General features: G+C 38.1%; 3 protein-coding genes across 3 annotated transcripts; 1 reads left to right on the top strand and 2 right to left on the bottom strand.

Annotated features, from left to right (window-relative positions):
- Positions 1 to 1,064: 1,064 nt before the first annotated feature.
- LOC132550522 (S-crystallin SL11-like) lies at positions 1,065 to 11,629 on the top strand. The gene is made up of 7 exons (XM_060214610.1): positions 1,065 to 1,154; positions 1,553 to 1,651; positions 3,602 to 3,791; positions 4,342 to 4,449; positions 4,692 to 4,807; positions 5,246 to 5,344; positions 11,245 to 11,629. Exons 1-7 carry the CDS (start codon positions 1,065 to 1,067, stop codon positions 11,422 to 11,424), a joined length of 882 nt encoding a protein of 293 aa, XP_060070593.1. The 3' UTR covers positions 11,425 to 11,629.
- A 410-nt stretch (positions 11,630 to 12,039) lies between these two features.
- Positions 12,040 to 15,487, bottom strand: LOC132550518 (cell surface glycoprotein 1-like). The gene is made up of 2 exons (XM_060214597.1): positions 14,732 to 15,487; positions 12,040 to 12,189 (listed from the first exon to the last, which is right to left on the bottom strand). The coding sequence occupies exons 1-2, from the start codon at positions 15,485 to 15,487 to the stop codon at positions 12,040 to 12,042; spliced, it is 906 nt and encodes a 301-aa protein (XP_060070580.1).
- A 6,737-nt stretch (positions 15,488 to 22,224) lies between these two features.
- LOC132550945 (S-crystallin SL11-like) lies at positions 22,225 to 25,682 on the bottom strand. Its single transcript, XM_060215050.1, has 5 exons — positions 25,544 to 25,682; positions 24,555 to 24,650; positions 23,926 to 24,044; positions 23,208 to 23,312; positions 22,225 to 22,389 (listed from the first exon to the last, which is right to left on the bottom strand). Exons 1-5 carry the CDS (start codon positions 25,680 to 25,682, stop codon positions 22,225 to 22,227), a joined length of 624 nt encoding a protein of 207 aa, XP_060071033.1.
- Between the last annotated feature and the right edge of the window lie 361 nt (positions 25,683 to 26,043).

Genomic DNA, 26,043 nt, shown 5'->3' with positions numbered 1-26,043 from the left:
CTAGAAAGCAGTAATTGAACACTTCAACATCACTAATCAAATGACTTCAAAATCCCTACTTTACATAATAACATGCATTTAATAGTACAGCTTGAAACATATGAATTAGACCACATGAGGAACTAAAATACTTACAATAGTATAAAATTGTACTTGTACAGTACCACTCTATGAGTAAAACTAATTAGGGCAATGAACTACTTCGAAATCACAGATTACACAGGTAATGTTGTTGAAGGAATGTTGCCACTACGGCCTCTTAAGTGTTAGAGTTAATCCACCATCACGCCTTATTCAGTCTACTGTAATTGATTTCCGTTCAAGTTTTATTTCATCCTCCAGTTTTAACTGAGAAGCAACATCAGTTACCTAGGTAATCAATACTGCGAAAGGGTGGATTGATTATACATTCAGGAATGTTTTTATATTATGGATGACTACACATATTAAAAATCATGTGACAGATTTTGAGGACGTCCGAGTTAAATTCGAGGTTTGGCCGGGCCTCAAACAAAGTAAGGATAGCCCCTATATACTGGCTAAGATCTCCAGCTAACAGTGGTAGTCGACAAAGTTGACCGCGATAGCCACTGGTAGGTCTACCATATTTTCCATTCATTGGGTTTTGCATCGTAGTGGTTTAACACAATTGTCAGCAGTCGATACTTTAGTTAACCGATAACCCCTTTCAGCAGTGGACACTTGCCTACCGCTATCCAATTTCAAACTACTTGCATTGTCAATAAGCTGGTTCAGATCGGTAGTCACTCGAAAAAATTGCTTGAATTCCGTTTTGAGTTGTTCAAACACTTGCTGGGACCGATAATCAGTAGTTGCAATATGCATATATATGAGGAAGAAAAAGGATATATCACTTTATAAATATAAGTGTTTAATATCGTGAGAAAGATCTTGAGCAATTACAAGGATTTTTTTGTCTATCAAGGAGACAATGTATGGTATCTTCTTAACCAATTCTATATGTTTATCATTGCTACTAATGACGACAACAGTACAGTTCAAAAATTAATAATGCAGATCTATATGGCGAAACCAACTTAAAAATGGCTCAAGTTGATGTAGTCATTGACACTGTTCAAGACTTAGATCAAGAGAGGTATAAAGGATTTTTTGAAAAAGACGAAGCGAAAAAGGTATGATGCTTTACACTAAGTACAACTTAATTTACACTTTTGATATGTTACTTATTAACAAAATACTAGTATTATATGATTAGCTGTATTGAAAAACACTTGAAAAATATCAATCCGAACTCAATAAAACTAGGGCTAAATATGAAGAAAAGAAAAATTTCATAGAAACTGCTTAAAATGTATACGAGGAGAACAACATCCAGCTTCATATCGAACAATGAAATAAGCTATTTCTTAGTGACATCAGTAACACCATGATTTTTATCAACCTGCGTCTTTTCAAATCCTGTGTTATTTAAATGCATTTGAATGTGTCATCTCACTACGCTGAGGCAACTGAAGGAAAATTACACAATCCAAAATATATCTTGCATAAATGCGTATGATCATAATTACAGGCCGAACTGATGAAGACATTTCAAAGTAAAACAGTAACGAGGTTCATGAAGATCTTCGCGGAAATTCTTGGGAAGGAAAAGTGGATGGTTGGACCATTGGTAAAGATGCCGTGCTTTTCTTCCCAACAAGATATATATTTCTTTTGTGTGCTACAAGAAGTATCAAAATTTATGAAAGAACTATACATGTTCTTAGTAATTGATACAGAAATAAAGTACAAATCAGTCTGAAATATATAGAAAATTCCGACAGAATCTTAAATCAAATTTCCAATCGACGAAACAAGGGCAAAATATGAGGAAAGGGAAGATTCACATCTAGATATCTGGAAGCATAAAATTGGGATAAGTTTAAATGTATGCGTATTCTGTTTGATCGACGACAAGTGTAAACCTTGGTCAATCTAAGTAATGTAACGTTCCAAAAATAAGACCAGGGTCAACACCGGACCAACAGCCAAACTAACAAACATCGCAAACGTCACACTAAATATTGCGCAAGGAGATAGCCAATCATTGAAACAAACATAAAACTTTCCTATAATCACCATTATCTGCATCTCTTGAAACCCCGCATTTGAGTTTTTCTGATATATATCGACATTAAGGCAACTTGACACTGGATATATTAGGAACAGCCCCAAGAATATCGCATAAAGTTCGACATGTAAACATCATAAGCAGGTTGTTTCTATCCAGAAAATGAAAATTTAAATAATGTGAAAATCAAAATTACCAAGGTTATATTACAGCTTCGTCAGAAAAGCAGCCCCTTTTGGTGGGCTTTAGAAAAGTATAGGAAAGCGGCAGTTATAGAAGAGTTTGTCATGTTCTTGATTTTCAATTCTTGTTGTTTCCTCGATGGACATTATTAATTTCTTGTAAATTTCTTTGAAAGATCTTGGTGACATATTTTCAACCTTGTATGAAACAAACACGAGTCAGCCACGAGAGAGGCACAGTTTGGTCCAATGGATATGCCAATTCAACGAAAATATTATCAACAAGAAATTCTCTCATCTTCATGATTTCAACTTGTGAACGTTTCGTTTCTGAAGAAAGTCCATGAAATTGTTTTCACACCTGTGTCAAGATTATAACAGTCACCAGATAATCCACAAAGGTAAACGTACAGCGATTTTTCACTATCTAAGGTAACGTTCAGTCATACACCAAGCAACATGGATTCCGTTGGAGTCACGAAATCGCCAAGAAAAATGCGTTCAACTGTCATAACTTATTTGATACGCTCTCTATATTGTATATAATAGCCGATATACCAGACAAAAAGGTCTTCATCGTCTGACTACAAGTTAATCAGGCAATTTTCACTTTTACCGTCTTTTTTATCGATTACAAATAACGTTCTACAAGTTGACCTGAACTGTAGCATTCTTTCATATCAAGGTGTGAATACGTGTTGTAGCGGGAAGGCTATTTACACAAATCGTAACATTTGAAGGTGAAACTGTCTGTTCAAGAGAATTTTTAATGAACACCAAAAAAGGAAAGCTCATATTTCATGTACGTAAATGTATACAGATAAGGTATATATCATATGTACAGTGTAGAAACAGATGGTAGAAATTATGTGAAACTGTAGTCTTCTATTTGCAGAACACAGATGAAAAAGGTACTGATTAACACTATGCGAGAACATTAAAACATCTAAATAACAAAAAGATATGGTGCACCCTCAAACAGAATCTTTTTTTTTACTTCTCTGCACAATTTTACTTTTATTCACAAACGATAAATCTTCGTAATGGTTGAAGAGGTGAATATTGAAATAAACCTAGACAAACCTAGTTATTGTATACCAGGTATATAACTATTATTATGGTCTACTGACGCTATATTGATCTCGCACGACGCACGCACCTCAACTAGAATCCATTTAACACCACAGGGCTGTGTACACCATTTCTTCATACAGTTCACCTAGCTGTTGATCACCGCGCTCTATTTAATACCCTGTCGACGTTCCATATAGTGCCCCCATTCGCCGGCACTATATAAGTGACCCGACCTTAAATCTCACCACTGTAGATCAAGCTCGCTGTACAGACATACCTGCTCTCATACACTGATTCAACGTCGAACAGCATGGTGAAATATACCGTCATATATTTTGAATCTCCCGGAAGGGCCGAGGTGACCAGATTGGCATTGGCAGCTGCTGGGGCTGATTTCGAGGATGTACGTCTGACATCAGAAGAATGGCAAAAACGGAAACCAAGTAAGTCTGAAATATATATGTGTCGGCGTCATCTCATTATGTAAATAGCCGGAAAAAAGTTCAAGCAAGCTTCTCGAAACAAGTTATATTTACACTTTGTCTTTGTTGTGAACGTATACTAAATGGTTTGCATTAAATATTAGTAATATACATTACCGCGCATATAAAACAAAACAAAAAATAATAATAATTCAAAAGCAGATGAAAATATTCATTAACACGATTCACATTATGTCTAAAACATTGGCCTAACAATTACAGTTCGGGAACTTTTATAGAACGATTCTCATTATCTCCACAAAAGTATTTAATGAGATAACATAAAATGTCACAATTTGTATGCGTTACTTGCTATTGGAGCGTGCTATCTATTTTGACTGGCATAGGGCTCTTTCTCCGTTTCCTTTCTTCCTGATCGACAAAACGTCTTCTAATTGAAATATGAAACGCTATAGAATGAATGTATAATCTTCATCTTATATACTACTGGTCCATATCGGTGGTTTGTCTCTTAATTTTGTTTTCAAATTATTGTCAATTTTTATCCCAGATACGCCACAGGGTCAGCTCCCTATTCTGGAGGTAGAATACTCTGCAGGTAAAAAGGTGACGTTTCCTCAGAGCGGTGCAATAGCTCGCTGTGTAGCCCGTGACCTTGGTACGTATAGAGGCTTGTCACATGAAACACTCAAATTTAAATAGTCTATATGTGTATTTATAGTATATGCAAAATCATTTATATTCTTACACAGTACATACGTCTTAAAGCAGAATTAGATGATATACTTAAACATAGAAATGTTCATTGTGTAGATGTTCATCGATTTTTAGATCGATTATGGTGTGTTCCGATGGTAACCAATGAAATAGTTATGTAATCATTTTCACTCTTTACTCTAGATCTCTATGGAAAAACTCCTGAAGAAAACACCGAAGTGGACGTTGTACTAGAAACCTTAAATGACCTTTTTAATGACCTCATTAAAATTTTCTTTGAAAAGGACGAGAAAAAGAAGGTAAAAATGAATGAAGTGTACTAACAATGTGTTGTGCATGTCATATATAAACCTGTATTTGTTCGTTTTGTTTTAGTTTCACATTTTGAATTTTACAAAATATTTACACCTACATGTATTAAAAGTGCCTTAATATATCCATACCAAACTGAATTTAAATGAATCGTTCGTAAATCTGTCAGTCGGTGTAAAGTGAACTTTTTTTCTTTAATCAGTAAGTTATTTTGTCAACATTTATGTTAATAATACCTTAAATAAGGTTAATCACTTTATTAAATTTTTAACAAAAGTACATGGTTACCTCGATGTGGCAAATACACCTTCAAACAAACCTTGTAGTTCTAAACAACTCAAATTCTGCTGTATACAATGTTTTTCTACATTGAAATTATTTACATCTGTGATCCCTTCACGGTATTTATTTTCTATGTCCGTTAGGATGAATTAAAAGCTGCTTTGGGAGAAACGGTTATTCCGAAATATGTGGAACACTTCGAAAATATCAAAGGGAAAAAAGAATGGATGGTTGGATCAGCGGTAAGACAATTAAAAATCGTTTCTCTCATCAAAGTGTGATAAGTCGTTTCTAACTCATGACAAGATATACCGTAGCTTCAGTAAAAACCGGTACATGTACAAGATATACCACAGACTTAACAACACCATATACAAGATATACCACAGACTTAACAACACCATATACAAGATATACCACAGACTTAACAACACCATATACAAGATATACCACAGACTTAACAACACCAAGATATACCACAGACTTAACAACACCGGTATATACAAGATATACCACAGACTTAACAACACCAAGATATACAAGATATACATATACACCACAGACTTAACAACACCGGTACATATACAAGATATACCACAGACTTAACAACACTATATACAAGATATACCACAGACTTAACAACACCGGTACATATACAAGATATACCACAGACTTAACAACACTATATATAAGATATACCACAGACTTAACAACACCGGTACATATACAAGATATACCACAGACTTAACAACACCACTACATATAAAAGATATACCACAGACTTAACAACACCATATACAAGATATACCACAGACTTAACAACACCATATACAAGATATACCACAGACAACACCATATACAAGATATACAACAACCACCATATACAAGATATACCACAGACTACATATACAAGATATACCACAGACTTAACAACAACATATACAAGATATACCACAGACTTAACAACACCATATACAAGATATACCACAGACTTAACAACACCGGTACATATACAAGATATACCACAGACTTAACAACACCGGTACATATACAAGATATACCACAGACTTAACAACACCATATACAAGATATACCACAGACTTAACAACACTATATACAAGATATACCACAGACTTAACAACACCGGTACATATACAAGATATACCACAGACTTAACAACACCATATACAAGATATACCACAGACTTAACAACACCATATACAAGATATACCACAGACTTAACAACACATATACAAGATATACCACAGACTTAACAACACCGGTACATATACAAGATATACCACAGACTTAACAACACCATATACAAGATATACCACAGACTTAACAACACCGGTACATATACAAGATATACCACAGACTTAACAACACCATATACAAGATATACCACAGACTTAACAACGCCGCTACATATACAAGATATACCACAGACTTAACAACACCTCTACATATACAAGATATACCACAGACTTAACAACACCATATACAAGATATACCACAGACTTAACAACACCATATACTTAACAACACCGGTACATATACAAGATATACCACAGACTTAACAACACCACATATACAAGATATACCACAGACTTAACAACACCATATACAAGATATACCACAGACTTAACAACACCGGATACATATACAAGATATACCACAGACTTAACAACACCGACTTAACAACACCGTACATATACAAGATATACCACAGACTTAACAACACCATATACAAGATATACCACAGACTTAACAACACCGGTACATATACAAGATATACCACAGATTAACAACACCATATACAAGATACCCACAGACTTAACAACACCATATACAAGATAACACAGACTTACAACATATACAAGATATACCACAGACTTAACAACACCGGTACATATACAAGATACACCACAGACTTAACAACACCATATACAAGATATACCACAGACTTAACAATACCATATACAAGATATACCACAGACATAACAACACCGGTACATATACAAGATATACCACAGACTTAACAACACCGGTACATATACAAGATATACCACAGACTTAACAACACCGGTACATATATAAGATATACCACAGATTTAACAACACCATATACAAGATATACCACAGACTTAACAACACCATATACAAGATATACCACAGACTTAACAACACCGGTACATATACAAGATACACCACAGACTTAACAACACCATATACAAGATATACCACAGACTTAACAACACCGGTACATATACAAGATATACCACAGACTTAACAACACCATGTAAAAGATACACTACAGACTTAACAACACCGGTACATATACAAGATATACCACAGACTTAACAACACCGCTACATATACAAGATATACCACAGACTTAACAACACCGGTACATATACAAGATATACCACAGATTTAACAACACCATATACAAGATATACCACAGACTTAACAACACCGGTACATATACAATATATACCACAGACTTAACAACACCGGTACATATACAAGATATACCACAGACTTAACAACACCATATACAAGATATACCACAGACTTAACAACACCATATACCAGATATACCACAGATTTAACAAACCATATACAAGATATACCACAGACTTAACAACACCATATACAAGATATACCACAGACTTAACAACACCATATACAAGATATACCACAGACTTAACAACACCATATACAAGATATACCACAGACTTAACAACACCGGTACATATACAAGATACACCACAGACTTAACAACACCATATACAAGATATACCACAGACTTAACAACACCATATACAAGATACACCACAGACATAACAACACCGGTACATATACAAGATATACCACAGACTTAACAACACCATATACAAGATATACCACAGACTTAACAACACCGCTACATATACAAGATATACCATAGACTTAACAACACCGGTACATATACAAGATATACCACAGACTTAACAACACCATATACAAGATATACCACAGACTTAACAACACCATATACAAGATACACCACAGACTTAACAACACCGGTACATATACAAGATATACCACAGACTTAACAACACAATATACAAGATATACCACAGACTTAACAACACCATATACAAGATATACCACAGACTTAACAACACCATATACAAGATATACCACAGACTTAACAACACCACTACATATAAAAGATATACCACAGACTTAACAACACCATATACAAGATATACCACAGACTTAACAACACCGGTACATATACAAGATATACCACAGACTTAACAATACCATATACAAGATATACCACAGACATAACAACACCGGTACATATACAAGATATACCACAGACTTAACAATACCGCTACATATACAAGATATACCACAGATTTAACAACACCATATACAAGATATACCACAGACTTAAGAACACCATATACAAGATACACCACAGACTTAACAACACCGGTACATATACAAGATATACCACAGACTTAACAACACCGGTACATATACAAGATATACCACAGACTTAACAACACCGGTACATATACAAGATATACCACAGACTTAACAACACCGGTACATATATAAGATATACCACAGATTTAACAACACCATATACAAGATATACCACAGACTTAACAACACCATATACAAGATATACCACAGACTTAACAACACCGGTACATATACAAGATACACCACAGACTTAACAACACCATATACAAGATATACCACAGACTTAACAACACCGGTACATATACAAGATATACCACAGACTTAACAACACCATGTAAAAGATACACTACAGACTTAACAACACCGGTACATATACAAGATATACCACAGACTTAACAACACCATATACAAGATACACCACAGACTTAACAACACCATATACAAGATATACCACAGACTTAACAACACCGGTACATATTCAAGATATACCACAGACTTAACAACACCGGTACATATACAAGATACACCACAGACTTAACAACACCATATACAAGATATACCACAGACTTAACAATACCATATACAAGATATACCACAGACATAACAACACCGGTACATATACAAGATATACCACAGACTTAACAACACCGGTACATATACAAGATATACCACAGACTTAACAACACCGGTACATATATAAGATATACCACAGATTTAACAACACCATATACAAGATATACCACAGACTTAACAACACCATATACAAGATATACCACAGACTTAACAACACCGGTACATATACAAGATACACCACAGACTTAACAACACCATATACAAGATATACCACAGACTTAACAACACCGGTACATATACAAGATATACCACAGACTTAACAACACCATGTAAAAGATACACTACAGACTTAACAACACCGGTACATATACAAGATACACCACAGACTTAACAACACCGCTACATATACAAGATATACCACAGACTTAACAACACCGGTACATATACAAGATATACCACAGATTTAACAACACCATATACAAGATATACCACAGACTTAACAACACCGGTACATATACAATATATACCACAGACTTAACAACACCGGTACATATACAAGATATACCACAGACTTAACAACACCATATACAAGATATACCACAGACTTAACAACACCATATACCAGATATACCACGGATTTAACAAACCATATACAAGATATACCACAGACTTAACAACACCATATACAAGATATACCACAGACTTAACAACACCATATACAAGATATACCACAGACTTAACAACACCATATACAAGATATACCACAGACTTAACAACACCGGTACATATACAAGATACACCACAGACTTAACAACACCATATACAAGATATACCACAGACTTAACAACACCATATACAAGATACACCACAGACATAACAACACCGGTACATATACAAGATATACCACAGACTTAACAACACCATATACAAGATATACCACAGACTTAACAACACCGCTACATATACAAGATATACCATAGACTTAACAACACCGGTACATATACAAGATATACCACAGACTTAACAACACCATATACAAGATATACCACAGACTTAACAACACCATATACAAGATACACCACAGACATAACAACACCGGTACATATACAAGATATACCACAGACTTAACAACACCATATACAAGATATACCACAGACTTAACAACACCGCTACATATACAAGATATACCACAGACTTAACAACACCATATACAAGATATACCACAGACTTAACAACACCATATACAAGATACACCACAGACTTAACAACACCGGTACATATACAAGATATACCACAGACTTAACAACACCATTAACAACACCATATACAAGATATACCACAGACTTAACAACACCATATACAAGATATACCACAGACTTAACAACACCGGTACATATACAAGATATACCACAGACTTAACAACACCATATACAAGATATACCACAGACTTAACAACACCATATACAAGATATACCACAGACTTAACAACACCATATACAAGATATACCACAGACTTAACAACACCGGTACATGTGCAAGATATACCACAGACTTAATAACGCCTGTGTATGTACGAGATATACTACATTTTTACCATCACCTGTGCTCGTGCAAGATGCATATATCTTGTATAATACACTGTCAGCTACAGCGGTACATATGACATTGTGGTGGAATACAGTCAGAAAAAACTGTGGTTGGAGAAATGCAACTTTTGTTTAAACGGATGACCTGTTCCTCCGAGATCTAGTTTAGAAGGAAAGGACGCCATGTTTTAAACCTTCCCTCTTCTATAGGAATGACAGTTTTTTTCCCCAAATATGATATTCCTGGGTTAAGGAACTCAAATATGTTAACGGTGGGTCTGACCTCTGGAGATAGACGGGCCGGAACAGTTATGTTATATAGTTATAAATTTAAAGCATTATTTTAATGTAATTTTCGTAAATTGCTGAGCTATCCTAGTGTGCGACGAGGGCGCTATAGACTTCTTGTTTTTTATACTATGAGAAAGCAGTAGATATTTGTACATGGCAGATTTATACCACATGAATAATTATCCATTTTGAGTTTTTATTTACAGATGACAATCGCCGATCTAGCTGTGTTCAGTATATTTGACCAACTCCCGGTAACGTTCGGTGAAAATTCAGTCAAAAGGTTTCGTGACAGCAAAACTCTTCCAGGTCTTTCCGAGAAGGTGGCTGCTAATGAAAACGTGAAGAAATATCTTGAGAAGCGTCCTAAGCCAAAATCGCAATGAATACAGTGATCATTTTCAAATAAACACTATAATGTAAATACATACCTTTCCTGTTCATCGTTGTGTAATCCATCTGAATCGTAAAAAATGAACATTGTGAATATGTCTATATTTAGTAAATGATCAATGAAGTAATAGCAACAGTAAGGACAAGCGAATTGTCAAATTGTCGAGGCAACCTGCCCCTTTATCAAGATACAATACAATCTAGCCATCTGTGTCGTTTTTTTTTTCATATTTTACTTACGGGTTGTAAACCATCCGAGTTAAAGTGTCGACATTCACATACAAATGACCGTTGAAGGTTAAGCTTGAGTTGACTTTGACGATCACAGAAGTGACTATACTTTCACCATTAGCCATTTTGAACTTTGTAACTGCCACACAAGTAACTTTTTCACTAATATGAAGCAATCGTCAGCTCTTAAGATGACAAGCATTACCTAATTCAATACTTTGCTACTTTAAGCATTGCGGCTTAACCACACAGTTTATATTGAAAGCTTATCACCCGTTCCGACTCTAAAGCAAAGACATCATGAAAATATTGAAACTGTAGTGACAGTAACGAAATATTAGAAATAGTTTTACGTAACTGTCAGCTACAACGTTTCATTATATATCAATTGTAAAGTAAGGTACATAGGCATCATCATTAATGTAGAGATCCATTAATGTGTTACACACCCGACTTATATGATGACGAGAATACAGGTCGTGGAGATACGAAACTACGGCCGCCTTGACCATACCTTCGCTTTGTTGCTACAAACAAGAGTTTAGTTTTCTGACACTAGAGAATAATTGGTAACAATGAGGAAGCAAAAAATCATTGCCAAAACCCTAACATCCTACAGTCTTTCTCAGTTACAATGTATTAAAAGGGCGCATACTCTGCCTATGTAACCCTGCTAAATACAAGCCACAATAAACTGCTCGGTTGGCGGTTAGAGAAAATTTCTCTTAGACTAAAAGAAGCAACAAGAAAAACTGTGAGGTAACATTTCGTTTCTGAATTGTAATTGCGTCACAATCAGTTCCATAAGAAATAATCATTTGTTGTAATAGCGAATCCCAATTTTTCTTGTTTCATGCTTGGCCGCCATAGACCCTGACAACGAAACCAGCTTGTGTTTAGTAAGGATAGTCTAGGGTTTGGGCAGTAGAATTGATTACCTCACATGGGTCAGGTCAGCGTGGTGGATCTCATCGCGGTAGAGTGCAAACGTCAAATCGCCATGAAACGCCACAAAAGATCTTGGAATCCACCGAAGGGATGCCTTTTCAGTGAAAACCCTTTCAAACACGAAATTCCGTTTAAAGAACAACAAACACCACCAAAGTAAAACAGAATTAAAGCAGAAACTCGTCTGGGAGCTAGAAGCATAGGACAGGTTGCCGAGTGCATTAATACTTTGATAAAGTTATAAAATTATGTATTTAATTGACACTATCAGATTTCATGCAATAAATTGGATGTTGAATAAGTATTTAATGGGCACGGTCATCACATACGTATACATAATGAGGAACGGTCGAGAAACCTTAAAAGTTACCTAACATTTATATGCAGTCGAGCGTTCTGTTTCTAAAATCGACATCACTGACTGACTGACATCCCACTAAAGACACCTCACACCATTCACTGGTCAAGCATGCCTCAGTATAAGGTAATATATTATGACGCATCCGGCCGGGCTGAATTAACCCGCCTGGCGCTCTGTGCGGCAAAACAGACGTTTGAAGATATAAGGCTGACGCCAGAAGTATGGAAAGAAAAGAAACCAAGTAAGTTTACATGTCTATATGTAAGTGATCAATAGTATTGTTGTTCACAACTACACACATGTGATCATGCATACATTCACGTTTGTAGTATTTGCCGGCCTACAGTTTATGTGTTAATACATGAGAGTTAGACATTGATTGGTTAACATAAATTAAGTAACATAATATTGCATTTAAGATTCACATTCCTTGAATACCAAAGAACTCGTGAATATATTACAACAGAGAACTGAAACTGATATTTAAGGACTCTCCGTCCATCGTTTTACAATATACTAATCCGTGAAGAACCCATGCCCATGAATTATCTTTTGAGTCACCTGTCAATATTAACAATCATGAGCGGGGTTTGACGTTAGTCGATTGTGAGACGAGTTTCATATCGGTTGTCGATCATGAGACGAGTTTGGTGTCGGATATAGTCGTGAGACGGGATTGATGTCGGCTGTCGATTGTGAGACAGCTTTGACATTGGTTATCAATCACGAGACGGGTTCTTTGTTGGTTTTCGATCGTGAGACGGGCTCTTTTTTGGTTTTCGATCGTGAGACGGGTTCTTTGTTGGTTTTCGATCGTGAGACGGGTTCTTTGTTGGTTTTCGATCGTGAGACTTTGTTGGTTTTCGATCGTGAGACGGGTTCTTTGTTGGTTTTCGATCGTGAGACGGGTTCTTTGTTGGTATTCGATCGTGAGACGGGTTCTTTGTTGGTTTTCGATCGTGAGACGGGTTCGTTGTTGGTTTGCGTTCGTGGGACGGGTTCTTTGCTGGTTTTCGATCGTGAGACGGGCACTTTGTTGGTTTTCGATCGTGAGACGGGTTCTTTGTTTGTTTTCGATCGTGGGACGGGTTCGTTGTTGGTTGTCGATCGTGGGACGGGTTCGTTGTTGGTTTTCGATCGTGAGACGGGTTCTTTGTTGGTTTTGATCGTGGGACGGGTTCGTTGTTGGTTGTCGATCGTGAGACGGGTTCTTTGTTGGTTTTCGATCGTGAGATGGGTTCTTTGTTGGTTTTCGATCGTGAGACGGGTTCTTTGTTGGTTTTCGATCGTGAGACGGGTTCTTTGTTGGTTTTCGATCGTGAGACGGGTTCTTTGTTGGTTTTCGATCGTGAGACGGGTTCTTTGTTGGTTTTCGATAGTGAGATGGGTTCTTTGTTGGTTTTCGATCGTGAGATGGGTTCTTTGTTGGTTTTCGATCGTGAGACGGGCTCTTTGTTGGTTTTCGATCGTGAGACGGGTTCTTTGTTGTTGGTTTCTTTGTTGGTTTTCGATCGTGAGACGGGTTCTTTGTTGGTTTTCGATCGTGAGATGGGTTCTTTGTTGGTTTTCGATCGTGAGACGGGCTCTTTGTTGGTTTTCGATCATGAGACGGGTTCTTTGTTGGTTTTCGATCGTGAGACGGGTTCTTTGTTGGTTTTCGATCGTGAGACGGGTTCGTTGTTGGTTTGCGTTCGTGGGACGGGTTCTTTGTTGGTTTTCGATCGTGAGACGGGCACTTTGTTGGTTTTCGATCGTGAGACGGGTTCGTTGTTGGTTGTCGATCGTGGGACGGGTTCGTTGTTGGTTGTAGATCGTGGGAAGGGTTCGTTGTTGGTTGTCGATCGTGGGACGGCTACGTTGTTGGTTGTAGATCGTGGGACGGGTTCGTTGTTGGTTTTTGATCGTGGGACGGGTTCGTTGTTGGTTGTCGATCGTGGGACGGGTTCGTTGTTGGTTGTAGATCGTGGGAAGGTTTCGTTGTTGGTTTTCGATCGTGGACGGTTTCGTTGTTGGTTTTCGATCGTGGACGGGTTCGTTGTTGGTTTTCGATCGTGAGACGGGTTCGTTGTTGGTTGTCGATCGTGGGACGGGTTCGTTGTTGGCTTTCGATCGTGGACGGGTTCGTTGTTGGTTGTCGATCGTGAGACGGGTTCGTTGTTGGTTGTCGATCGTGGGACGGGTTCGTTGTTGGTTTTCGATCGTGAGACGGGTTCGTTGTTGGTTGTCGATCGTGGGACGGGTTCGTTGTTGGTTGTAGATCGTGGGACGGGTTCGTTGTTGGTTTTCGATCGTGAGACGGGTTCGTTGTTGGTTTTCGATCGTGGGACGGGTTCGTTGTTGGCTTTCGATCGTGGACGGGTTCGTTGTTGGTTGTCGATCGTGGGACGGGTTCGTTGTTGGTTGTAGATCGTGAGACGGGTTCGTTGTTGGTTTTCGATCGTAGGACGGGTTCGTTGTTGGTTTTCGATCGTGAGACGGGTTGAACTGAAACTGATATTTAAGGACTCTCCGTCCATCGTTTTACAATATACTAATCCGTGAAGAACCCATGCCCATGAATTATCTTTTGAGTCACCTGTCAATATTAACAATCATGAGCGGGGTTTGACGTTAGTCGATTGTGAGACGATTTTTTTATCGGTTGTCGATCATGAGACGAGTTTGGTGTCGGATATAGTCGTGAGACGGGATTGATGTCGGCTGTCGATTGTGAGACAGCTTTGACATTGGTTATCAATCACGAGACGGGTTCTTTTTTGGTTTTCGATCGTGAGACGGGCTCTTTTTTGGTTTTCGATCGTGAGACGGGTTCTTTGTTGGTTTTCGATCGTGAGACGGGTTCTTTGTTGGTTTTCGATCGTGAGACGGGTTCTTTGTTGGTTTTCGATCGTGAGACGGGTTCTTTGTTGGTTTTCGATCGTGAGACGGGTTCTTTGTTGGTTTTCGATCGTGAGACGGGTTCTTTGTTGGTTTTCGATCGTGAGACGGGTTCGTTGTTGGTTTGCGTTCGTGGGACGGGTTCTTTGTTGGTTTTCGATCGTGAGACGGGTTCGTTGTTGGTTTTCGATCGTGAGACGGGTTCTTTGTTGGTTTTCGATCGTGGGACGGGTTCGTTGTTGGTTTTCGATCGTGAGACGGGTTCTTTGTTGGTTTTCGATCGTGGTTCGTTGTTGGTTTTCGATCGTGAGACGGGTTCGTTGTTGGTTTTCGATCGTGAGACGGGTTGAAACTGATTTTTGGTTTTCGATCGTTTTAGACGGGTTCTTTGTTGGTTTTCGATCGTGAGACGGGTTCTTTGTTGGTTTTCGATCGTGAGACGGGTTCTTTGTTGGTTGTTCGATCTCGGGTTTGTTGGTTTTCGATGTGAGACGGGTTCTTTGTTGGTTTTCGATCGTGAGACGGGTTCTTTGTTGGTTTTCGATCGTGAGACGGGTTCGTTGTTGGTTTTCGATCGTGAGACGGGTTCTTTGTTGGTTTTCGATCGTGAGACGGGTTCTTTGTTGGTTTTCGATCGTGGGACGGGTTCGTTGTTGGTTTTCGATCGTGGGACGGGTTCGTTGTTGGTTGTCGATCGTGAGACGGGTTCTTTGTTGGTTGTAGATCGTGGGACGGGTTCGTTGTTGGGATCGTGGGACGGGTTCGTTGTTGGTTTTCGATCGTGGGACGGGTTCGTTGTTGGTTGTCGATCGTGGGACGGGTTCGTTGTTGGTTTTCGATCGTGAGACGGGCTCTTTGTTGGTTTTCGATCGTGGGACGGGTTCGTTGTTGGTTTTCGATCGTGGGAAGGGTTCGTTGTTGGTTGTCGATCGTGAGACGGGTTCTTTGTTGGTTGTAGATCGTGGGACGGGTTCGTTGTTGGTTTTTGATCGTGGGACGGGTTCGTTGTTGGTTGTCGATCGTGGGACGGGTTCGTTGTTGGTTTTCGATCGTGAGACGGGTTCGTTGTTGGTTTTCGATCGGGTTCGTTGTTGGTTTTCGATCGTGGGACGGGTTTTCGTTGTTGGTTGTTGGTTTTCGATCGATCGTGAGACGGGTTCGTTGTTGATTGTCGATCGTGTGACGGGTTCGTTGATGGTTTTCGATCGTGAGACGGGTTCGTTGGTTTTCGATCGTGAGACGGGTTCGTTGTTGGTTTTCGATCGTGAGACGGGTTCGTTGTTGGTTGTAGATCGTGAGACGGGTTCTTTGTTGGTTTTCGATCGTGAGATGGGTTCTTTGTTGGTTTTCGATCGTGAGACGGGTTCGTTGTTGGTTTTCGATCGTGAGACGGGTTCGTTGTTGGTTTTCGATCGTGAGACGGGTTCGTTGTTGGTTTTCGATCGTGAGACGGGTTCGTTGTTGGTTTTCGATCGTGAGATGGGTTCTTTGTTGGTTTTCGATCGTGAGACGGGTTCTTTGTTGGTTGTCGATCGTGAGACGGGTTCGTTGTTGGTTTGCGTTCGTGGGACGGGTTCTTTGTTGGTTTTCGATCGTGAGACGGGTTCTTTGTTGGTTTTCGATCGTGAGACGGGTTCTTTGTTGGTTTTCGATCGTGAGACGGGTTCGTTGTTGGTTTTCGATCGTGAGACGGGTTCTTTGTTGGTTTTGATCATGGGACGGGTTCGTTGTTGGTTTTCGATCGTGGGACGGGTTCGTTGTTGGTTGTAGATCGTGGGAAGGGTTCGTTGTTGGTTGTCGATCGTGGACGGGTTCGTTGTTGGTTGTCGATCGTGGACGGGTTCGTTGTTGGTTTTCGATCGTGGACGGGTTCGTTGTTGGTTGTCGATCGTGGACGGGTTCGTTGTTGGTTTTCGATCGTGGACGGGTTCGTTGTTGGTTTTCGATCGTGGGGCTGGTTATTTGATGGTTTTCGATCGTGAGGCTGGTTCGTTGTTGGTTTTCGATCGTGGGACGGGTTCTTTGTTGGTTTTCGATCGTGGGACGGGTTCTTTGAAGGTTTTCGATCGTGGGACGGGCTCTTTGTTGGTTTTCGATCGTGAGACGGGTTCGTTGTTGGTTTTCGATCGTGAGACGGGTTCTTTGTTGGTTTTCGATCGTGGGGCTGGTTATTTGAAGGTTTTCGATCGTGGGACGGGCTCTTTGTTGGTATTCGATCGTGAGACGGGTTCGTTGTTGGTTGTAGATCGTGAGACGGGTTCTTTGTTGGTTTTCGATCGTGAGACGGGTTCTTTGTTGGTTTTTGATCGTGGGACGGGTTCGTTGTTGGTTTTCGATCGTGAGACGGGTTCTTTGTTGGTTTTCGATCGTGAGACGGGTTCTTTGTTGGTTGTCGATCGTGGGACGGGTTCGTTGTTGGTTTTCGATCGTGAGACGGGTTCGTTGTTGGTTGTAGATCGTGAGACGGGTTCTTTGTTGGTTTTCGATAGTGAGACGGGTTCTTTGTTGGCTTTCGATCGTGAGACGGGTTCGTTGTTGGTTTTCGATCGTGAGACGGGTTCTTTGTTGGTTTTCGATCGTGGGGCTGGTTATTTGAAGGTTTTCGATCGTGGGGCTGGTTATTTGATGGTTTTCGATCGTGCCACATGCTTGGTGACACATGCTTGATGTTAGCTGTCGATCAAGACACATGTTTGATGTTGGTTGTTTATCATAAGACAGGTTTTAGTCAATTGTCGATCGTGAGATAGGTTTCATGTCGGTTGTCGATCAAGATACATGTTTGTTGTCGGTTGTCGATGAAGACACATGTTTGATGTTGGTTGTTTATCATAAGACAGTTTTTTGTCAGTTGAAAACAGCTGATGGCACGATGGCACACAATTCACCATGCATTATATATTGAGTTTGATTTCATTTACGTCACTGGTATACACAATACAGGCATATTATCACTATTGTGGCAAATCACTTCGATATATGAGCAGCAAACGAACTCAGACCAAACCACAAACTCCCAAGTACAGGAAGACAGTGACAATCCTGATTATTAAACTGTATTCAAATATCAATGTGCAAATTGCCGCAACTTGGGTTCGAAAATAAGGAACCTCAATTAAGAGGCCACCTCTCTATAAAGGCCACTTTCATAGTTTCCCCACAGTGGCCGTTTAATACAGGTTAGACTGTATTTATTTTAAGTTATTATGTAGCTTCTAAATGTAATGAATATGAAGATGCTGTTTACAATTTATTTTTCTGTTTTCAATATCAATGCATTTTGAATGGAACGTTTGACATGGTATAAGAAATTCAGAAACGGTCCTTCATGACTTACCTTGCTAAACGTGCACTTAAATTTTTTATAGTTGACGGTCGCTGATCATGGACTGTTCAGCCTTTTTGGTGTCATCAAAAGCTACTTGGGTGCTGATACAATCAAGGCCTTTACAGATAATGCGAAGTTAAAGGCGCACAGCGACAGGATGGCAGAAGTGAAAGAAATTAAGGAATGGCTGGAGAGATGATAATACAAATGATATCGAAATTAAAATGACGTTAAATGAGTGAGGAAGAAACAAATTCAATATTCAGTGCTGTACTTTTGATATACTAGACCTGTAAGAGGAGTGTGTTGAACAATCCAACAGTGTCTGACTTGTATTATATGATAAAACGTCTCACAAACTTGACAAATGTGATCGTTACATTAGTTGAAACAGATTTTCTTGATAGAATTAATTAAGTTTCGTTCATTATACTGTCTATGTAAATGTTTTCCATACACTTTCCATTAGACCAATTTGACCAATGGAGTCTCAATTTTGAATTTGTATGTCTTGACATGGTGTTTTCTGCGTTTCAGAAATATCGTTTCCACTTCCTGCCTACTCGTTGTCTCTCAACTAAATATCTTAAAGTGACATAAGTTTAAAAACATCAATTTATTATTGATTGTGCATGATTTTTTTACCTCCAATTATGTATCTATGGTATCCCAATATTTACAGTTGATTTCCAATGTCAAGCTTGACTACTTCTTTGGTTCAGGAAACCCCTCTCAACTTTAGCATTTTTAATGTTACGTTATTGTTTTGAAACCGAGACAGTGCACTTTGTAAACACGAACACGTGATGGCGAGCAGAAAAAGTAGTGACAGTAAGGACACAATAAGTAAACTTGCTTCAGGATTTTATTATGGGCGTGGTAAATGCTATATCATAACTCTTAAGTTAACTCAAGAGGGAGCCTCAGACCCTGGTGATGAACAGTGTCTAATAATTTGAGATATGAAGGTCAAGCAGATCCATACACAATGGAACTGTAGTCTAATTTTGATATAGTAAGAGCTCTATAAAGTCTTAGCAAAACTTTTCTACCAGATTCCCAATCAGTTTGGGACACTACTTTTAGAGTATTTAGTGTTTCAAGGCATTTGACTTTCAGATATTTTTATATGTGGAAGGAACGATGATTTCCTGTCGAAGATTTCACATTAGAATCTTGTTTGCTCAACAGCTGAAATGGGTACACTACAAAGAGAGAGATTTCAATAGTCATGTTGTCTCCGGATTTGACAAAAATGCATACAAACTGTTTTTGCTTGTGAAAATTTAAATCCATTTTCATTTGCCCAAATATGAAGCGTATTTAAATATTGCTGTAGTTGTCTTTCATTGGTATTCATATGTTAAGGTCGATAGCATATAATGAAGTTATCGACATAAAGAGCACCCTCCACTGAAGGGGATAAAGTTTTGGCAATACTGTTAATTCCGAAAAGTGAAACAAAGAAATTGCTGACCTATGGTACAACCATTTCGTGCTGACGAACATTGGAAAGGGTCGTTCCATTCCAAACTTGAAATACTCAATCGGACAAAAAATGTGAAATGAAATTTGGTAAATGACCTGCAATAGCTATATCGTGCAGATCTTTCATTATGTCATATTTCCACGTTGTGTCGTAAGCCTTTTCCAAATCGAAGAAAACCTCAACCAACTTCTCCTTCGATAGAAAAGACTCGTGTACAAAGGTTTCAAGTCTAACCAAATGATCGTTGGTACCTCTCTTAGATCTAAAACAGCTTCGTGGGGGTGATGTTATATTATTAGATTCTAGATACCAAATTAACTTTGAATTCATCATCCGCTTTCGAGTTTTACAAAACGATCTCTTGAGTGATATTAGGGGTAACTGGAGGGATTGTATCTTTACCGTGTTTGGGGATAGAATCACAGTTGCCTTTTTACATGACCTTGGGACATTACCCGATCTAAAGATATAATTATAAATATCAAGTTTTTTTCTGTTGATGATTCTGGTACACGATTAAGGAACTGATAGTGATTATCATCAGACCCTGTTGCATGTGATTTTAACCTTGATAGGCGCAAATTATTTCATATCAATTCTCAATGACCTTTTGTTATATCTGTTGTTAACATACTTATAATCAATGATGTTATGGAGACAAGTCCCTAACTGTACTATAGTATGATAGAGAGCAGATTGATATCCTTTGGAATAAGTCTGATTAAACTAATTATGTTTTACTACTATTTCAAAACATGCCTGTCGATATTGCATTGTTTTACTGTATAGGGAATCTACTACACGTTTCGTGTAACAGTCCTAAGCTACCTATCACTGCCTTGTACTATAGACGAATGTCCAATAGGAAGTTGGGTATGTTAGCCACAAGTAGCATATAGGGAGAGACAGAACAACGAATTAAGTCACCGATGTGTTTTATTGTTATGTACATGATAAAAAAGGATGTTCGACCAGGTGATACAAGGTACATGAATCGACAAATGTGTTGATGTTCTACTTACCCTGATCAACTCTGATAGATGTATATGTTGGACTGTATTTATATCACTGTATAATTTATATGTATATTGTGTTATAATATGTGTTAAACATATCAACATGGCACATATATTTATAAACTTCGAACACATTTCTTCAAAATATCAACGTGATGATAAGTAGATACATGAATACATCCTCGGGTACGTGCATGTAAGTTCGTTAAAACGGAGAAACCTTTTAATGGATATTACACATAAATGATGCGGTCAATTTTAATTATACCAAGTAATTGTCAATATCGATCTTTTGCTCTTACCCTGGAATAGTGTGTCCACAATTTTTACTGAGCTTCTGAGTCGAGGGCGGGGGGGGGGGGGGGGGTGCTGGTACCCATTTATATCGTTACTACAGTAATAACATCCCTAATACAATACGTCTTGTAGAATACCAGCGGAGTAAAACAAGATGATCATTTACTTCTCTAAGGATGGGAGAGAGGATCTCAATTATCTCGCTCCGAAAGAAGGCGTGAAGGTTCTCTTACTCCTCTCACAAATCTAGAACCACGATTTTGGTCGTCCTTTTATCCAAGCTGCTATCTTCGGTCGTGATGCTATCCTCTCCATGAATCCTTTGATGTCCTTCCATTTGGCTATAGTTTCTGGAAAAGCGCCTGCCATGTTTTCTAAAACAGTGAAAACTTTAACATCGGCTATAGTAAGCTGAAATAGAGAAAGAAAAAAAATTGGAACAGTCATCAAAGCTTATCATGATACATATCTGTAAAACTCTTATGCAATCGAATTTAATTGAAATACTAGAACTTTTTGAATGAACTAGATCATTTAGTTGAGGTTTCTCTTTGTACATGTTTTGACTAGTTACAACTTTACCGAGTATCATGCGAGAGGCCAATCACGTTCTATATTAGACATTTCGTTAAATATGTTACTCATGGGCACAACTTCAAAAGTGCATGCCTTTTGGTGATTCATTTTCCTGATAAACATGAACCGCGCCAGGTAGGAATCGAACCACACACCTCGGAGGCTACAGTGGTCCGATGTCATACTGACTGAGCGTGCGCCGACCATATCGTGACAGAAAAAAATATTACTGATAAGTAGGCAGAATCATAATAAAACAGTAGTCTAGAAAATTGAAGAAAGTAAACGCTGTCCTGATAAATCCATATTTTCATTCATGATATTAATAATTCAATTCTGTATAAAACAAACATTTTCTTTGGCAACGTTTTTACATAGCATCTCTTAACATCAAAAGTGTTTACGTCATTTAGTAACGTCATGTCTGATTGGCCAATGTGGCGTCGTAAGAAATTATTTTTTAAAAAGTTCATTACAAATGTCAAACATATCGCAATCTGATGAAATTATGGAAGCAACTTTAATCATTTCTGATGTCATTGATCCATAACACGGAAATACAAATAGGAGTCTTTATTGTAACGTAAGCATTTGGATTACATCCTGGTGCTGTCATCCGTCCAACTTCACTCGTTATCCGTCATACCACTTACCTTTGTTCCAACGAAATATCCGTTTCCACCTGCTTCTAGTTCTCTGGAAAGCGTTTTCATATAACCCGGTAAATTCTCCTTCTCTACAGCTTTTGTCTTTTCGGCCTGCAAATGAAGAAGTTGTGGAGACTTTGATATACTACCTTGTACGTTTTTAAGTCCATGAAAAGGTTTTTAGCACTCCTGGCAATTGAAGTACCAGTGAGTCTATGGCATGTCCGTCCCTCCATTTCTTTTTTTCTATGTATTATCAATATTTCGTCATATTTGCGGTAATATCCATTTCAACGAAACAAAAACTTTTGACTTATTATTTGTTGTTGTTGCTGCTGCTGCTGCTGGTGGTGGTGGTGGTGGTGGTGATGGTGCTGCTGCTGCTGTTGTTGTTGTTGTTGTTGTTGTTGTTGTTGTTGTTGTTGTTGTTGTTGTTGTTGTTGTTGTTGTTGTTGTTGTTGTTGTTGTTGTTGTTTCTGCTGATGCTGCTGATGTTTGTATGCTGTTATTGGTGGCATTGGTGATGCATGTCCGGACACCTAATTTCGTTTTGTGTTACGGGTAATGGTGATTTTGTGTTAAAGAAATGAACCAGAATAGCAGAAAATTGGTTTTATTTGCTTAACACTGAATTTTGTTAGAACGCCAGCATATCGGGATCAATTACTGCATACAGACATTAAATACCTCATTCCCCGTGAATTTGTTTGTATATAACACTTGCCTTTAAATTAGGATCCTTTTCGGTCAGTGCTGGAACTAGTACCTTATCGATCAGATCATCCATCATGTTCATGATTAGGTCAATTCTGTACATTTCCATGATATCTTTACTGTACATATCTGTAATGTTGGAGGGGACCATAGAAAATCTTCATTACAAAGAACACAAAACCTTACTTCACTTTCGGCTTCACCACAACAATCATTGCCGATCATAATACTGTAATATGGTAAACACGGAATGTCCAAAAATCTTCCTTGAGTCAAACCTTCTTGAAATATGTCACTATTCTCATCTAAGACTAAACCTTCTGGAAATGTATTACTATTTTCCTTGGAGGCTAAACCTATCAAGAAATGTTTTTCTCTTTTTCTATGAGACTAAACATTCTGGAATTCCGTGCCTTTTCTTCTTTTATTTGAGACCGAACATTCTATATGGTATTGTAATCATTCTTCCTTGGTTTAGACGTCTAGAATGTTTTATCTTCTCCTCCATATGCTGCAACAGCTGCATTGTTTAATCAAATATTTGTCTTCAGCTCTGGTTTGATATCAGAATACCAAATGGCATACGAAGGCTTACAATTCATGTATAAAGCAACAAAAATAAATGAGAAAAAAACTTACTTAACTGTGAACCGAGAAATATGAGGATGGCCGTTGACTGGCTAAGAACAATCCCGTTGTCGATTTCCAGGATAGGAAGGGTATGTGTAGGTGTGGCTGTTGTTAATAAAATATGCATTTTATAGTCGATTCTACACAATAAAGAAACGATGTATATACAAGACATCTGACACAAATAGAGTTTAACTGTACAGTAAAAGTGGCATGAAATATTCTCGTTTTGACAGAGGTTTAATTCACATGGTTTACTCTGATTCTTTCAATAATCATATTATTAACATAAAAATTAAAAGATATACATTACTGTAAAATCATTCATTTTCGTGGGAGATTTATTTTGGTTGATTATGTGTACTACTAATTACTAATCCATGAATTTATATTTCCATAAAGTGTTAAATTATTAAGTAGATCTAATAATCTATATTTATATGCGACACCAAGAGTCCACGTAATAGCATTTTCTTTACATCCATAGAAATTAAGTCCAATGACAACATAATTTTGCGGTATGATGTTCATTATATAAACATACAAAGCCGAAAAAAGTGTTAATTAAATTTTAAAGTATATATATAACAGTAAAACTGGTGCGGCACAAATATAATACATGGCTAAAGTCTTGAAACATAAAGGTGACGAAAGCAATTAAATAGAGAAGTGGCGGGCCACAATTAATTATCTGTTGTGTTCCCGACGAACACGCATACATCTGTATTGATTTTTAATAATGCGTACACCTAGTCGTTATGAATCATTCATTAACTCTACTTTACAGATCGTACAAGACCATAAAAGTAAATAGCACGTTCCAAGATACTCTACAAGGGCATTTTCTGTATGTTGACATTACTAGCTATTAATCATTACACGTTTCGTTATGAATCACACCTGTGATGGTTTTAACAGGAACACGAGTAATTTTTCTTGTCAATACTTTCTCGTGTTGTTTTTTAAGGTACACATATGTTAATGACATGCATACATACAGTCTTTCATTGCTGTCCATTCTTTTTTGGAGACTCGGATGTCCTCGAAAGGAATCCCAGCTTCGGTGAGGACAATCCGGATACTTTCTGCCCTTCCGCGGCCATTAAAGTATGTAAGTTTCCATGGCTTACGAGGCATGTCTTCTGCTGATCGATACAACGGTATATTTTCTTGTAGTAAGATGAATACAAAATTGACAGGCCACAGCTAAATATTCCGTAGACGTTCCACTGCATTACATTTAACAACATTCAATATCGATTGCGTGCAGACGTAGTGGTTCATGCGGGAATAGGCCAAAAGCACACAGGTAAACACAAACGTTGGACCTTTAAAAACATTGTTAAGTAAACGCGTACCGGACGTAAATTGTAAATACTGTCTTTCCGTTGTTAATAATCTAAATATTGACAGACCGGGTACACAGTGCCATTGACTTCCAAACTTCTGGTGGCAAATTAAACGAGTCCATGTTTTTAATACGGGCCTGACGCCTTAC

This window comes from Ylistrum balloti, unplaced genomic scaffold, assembly GCF_031769215.1.
Source record: "Ylistrum balloti isolate Yb309-2 unplaced genomic scaffold, AGI_CSIRO_Ybal_v1 Utg369624, whole genome shotgun sequence".
NCBI classification, from domain to species: domain Eukaryota; kingdom Metazoa; phylum Mollusca; class Bivalvia; order Pectinida; family Pectinidae; genus Ylistrum; species Ylistrum balloti.
Note: the sequence above shows the minus strand (reverse complement) of the source record. Positions and strands in the feature narration are given on the sequence as shown.

Bases quoted from the DNA above. Each gene is read 5' to 3' on its own strand.
- LOC132550945 (XM_060215050.1), bottom strand. From the start codon at position 25,682: ATGCCTCGTAAGCCATGGAAACTTACATACTTTAATGGCCGCGGAAGG. The intron at 24,651-25,543 runs GTATGTATGCAT...TATTAACAACAG, and splicing joins ATGGACAGCAATGAAAGACT to CCACACCTACACATACCCTT. The intron at 23,313-23,925 runs GCAAGTGTTATA...CTTCATTTGCAG, and splicing joins AAAAGGATCCTAATTTAAAG to GCCGAAAAGACAAAAGCTGT.
- LOC132550522 (XM_060214610.1), top strand. From the start codon at position 1,065: ATGGCTCAAGTTGATGTAGTCATTGACACTGTTCAAGACTTAGATCAA. The intron at 4,450-4,691 runs GTACGTATAGAG...TCTTTACTCTAG, and splicing joins CTGTGTAGCCCGTGACCTTG to ATCTCTATGGAAAAACTCCT. The intron at 4,808-5,245 runs GTAAAAATGAAT...TATGTCCGTTAG, and splicing joins AAAAGGACGAGAAAAAGAAG to GATGAATTAAAAGCTGCTTT.
- LOC132550518 (XM_060214597.1), bottom strand. From the start codon at position 15,487: ATGGACGGAGAGTCCTTAAATATCAGTTTCAGTTCAACCCGTCTCACG. The intron at 12,190-14,731 runs GTCTCACGATCG...TCTTGTTTGTAG, and splicing joins CGACAACCAACAACGAACCC to CAACAAAGCGAAGGTATGGT.